The sequence below is a fragment of the Terrapene carolina genome, unplaced genomic scaffold (assembly GCF_002925995.2).
Source record: "Terrapene carolina triunguis isolate 2854851 unplaced genomic scaffold, T_m_triunguis-2.0 Scaffold24114, whole genome shotgun sequence".
NCBI classification, from domain to species: Eukaryota; Metazoa; Chordata; order Testudines; family Emydidae; genus Terrapene; species Terrapene triunguis.
Window position 1 is genome coordinate 74 of NW_020688465.1, and position 2462 is coordinate 2535.

General features: G+C 44.6%; 1 gene segment (V, D, J or C); it reads right to left on the reverse strand.

Moving 5' to 3' along the window:
- Nucleotides 1-547: 547 nt before the first annotated feature.
- On the reverse strand, nucleotides 548-1350 carry LOC112121478 (the record flags this gene model as incomplete). The annotated part of the segment is given in 2 exon segments: nucleotides 548-897; nucleotides 1342-1350. Coding segments are annotated over 2 exon segments (359 nt in total), but the record flags the coding sequence as incomplete, so codon positions are not given.
- Nucleotides 1351-2462: the final 1112 nt, after the last annotated feature.

The window sequence follows — 2462 nt, forward strand, 5'->3', positions numbered from 1 at the left end:
GCTGTTACTTAAACCCCCCACCCCCCAAAGCCCTTGTGCCAGAGAAGGATTTGTTGGTGCTTCCCTTAACTTTTAGCCTAGTGGTTAGAGCACTTGCCTAGGACATGGTAGAGCCAGTTAAATTCCCTCCCACCCTCACCTGATTTGGGACCGGGATTTGAGCCCACATCTTCCACTGTCAGGGGAGGTGACATTGGGGTACAGATACCCTCATTCTCTTTCAGGCCACATGAGTATTAAATGAGTCACAGTGGAACAGCTTCAACAGGAGAGATTGAAAGACCCCTCCTCAACATACCCCATACGTGGTGCTTAGGCCATTCACCCAGGACAGTTTTGCTGCAGTGACAGATGACTCTGTCACAGGAGCCTAATTCATATTTTGAGAAGTGACTTAGGAGCCAGAAAAAAATCTATTTAGCATGAGGCTTAAGTGAGTGAGGAACCTAAGAAATTTGGGGGAAATTACCCACAATCTGTTTACATGGGCAAATGCTCTCTGGGGGGACTAAAGGCTCCAGTGTTCTTCAGAGACCGGGGTTCTCACTGAGAGTTTTTGAGTTGCTGTAGATGTGGTTTGTGTCACTGTGTCCCTAGCACAGTAATACGTGGCCGTGTCATCGGTTCTCAGGCTGCCCAGCTGTAGATAGGCCGTGCTTATGGAGGTGTCCCTGGTGATGGTGAAGCGCCCCTGGAAGGCCTGGGTGTAGCCCGTGCCACCAGTACTGGGGGTGATATATCTTATCCACTCCAGCCCTTTCCTGGGAGCCTGCCGTACCCAGTTAATGTTGTAGCTGGTAAAGGTGTAGCCGGAGGTTTTACATGTCACCCTCACAGACTCTCCAGGCTTTTTGATTTCTGCCCCGGACTGGGTCAGCTGGATCTGGGAGCTGACACCTGTAAATAAACAACAATAAAAACACAATTAATGCCATTCTTTTCCTCCTCTTCTCAGGTTTATCCAAGTCTTTCCTTTGCCATCCTCATGGCAGTATCTGATCTGCTTGTATGTAATAACGAATTTATGCACACCGCACTGCTGGGAAGAAAGGAAGTACAGTTATCCCCATTTTGCAGAGGGGAAACTGAGGCACAAACTCAGCCTGAGATTTCTCAAGCTGTCTAAGGGATTTTGACACCTAGTTCCCATTAAAAATAATGAAAATTGGGTATCAAAGTCCTCTTGATGGCTTTAAAATTCCATCCTATGGGATTTGTTTAAAGCTCTTGGATTTTGAATTCAGAATTCCTGAATCCCTCTGCTACGTCGTAGCCTTAAAACAATCTTCCCTATCCTAGCCCAACTGTCCTAACCAGACACCTGTAGGTTCATCCACTCACCTGAGAAAGCTGCCAAAAAGAAAAAGACCCCCAGACAGATCATTTTCATTCTCCACAAGAACCTGCTCCTCTGCTGGCAGCTCTTCGGTGAGGGTCACTTGATCTGCTTTATCACTCAGTTTTCCTACTTCATTTGCATGTGGGTGTTGCTAAATCATTTGACTAAACCTCAGCTTCACCCGCCATTACAAATAAATGACCTTAGAGTTTAGAGGGACCCAGTCATGGAGAACGCCAGAGCAAATGAATGAAATTTAGGCGCCATTCCAGGAAAACACTAAAATCACACTGACCTCAGTGGTACTTAAATACGGGCTTAAAAATTATTGGAAAAATCGAATATTAAGATGCCTAATACTCGGTTATCAAAATGTAACACCCAGGATATGAAACTGAAATAACATAGACTCAGTGAATGTATAAACACTAGCGCCCTTTACTGGTGAAATATGGATGAGTACTGTGATTTTCAAACCCTCCGAGGAGCGCTGGGTACTCAATTCCCGCTGATTGGAAAGGGATTTGGGTGAGCAAACCCTCACTTTGTCCTCAGCACCTAAGGCTGGAATGTTCAATGATTCCTTGTGAGTGTTCCCGGGTTCAGTCTTTGGGAAGAAATGTTTCATAATTGAACGTGACACTTTGCTGCCCCCATGTGGGTCTGATAAACAGAGATCATTTTTATTTGACAGCTGATTTGGGTTTAGAACTGTTTCAAGGGATTTTCATTGATCTGCAAAAAGTCCATTCATCCTAGTCATAAGAAACTTCTCTCTGAAGCACCCGTCGCTACTGTTATCTGGAAGCTTGCTACACAAGAAGGATGGGTGTGAAGTCAGTGAGCAGGTGTTATGATGTTATAGGTACGTGTTATCCACAAACAGGAGGTGAGACTAGATGCTTGTAATATCCTGACCTGGCCCTAAATTATATGTATCAAGAGAGTCCTCTTCAATGTATTGAGTATATAGGCATGTCTGGGTGTGTGTCCTATGAATTAACAGAAAAAAAAACCAATGTTAAGTGTTGCCAAGAATGTCGCTTGTCTTGTAGTTGGCCATTTAAGCTAATAATTTCAAAGCCACCAAAGTGAGCTGGAATCCAAATTGTGCATCTAACTC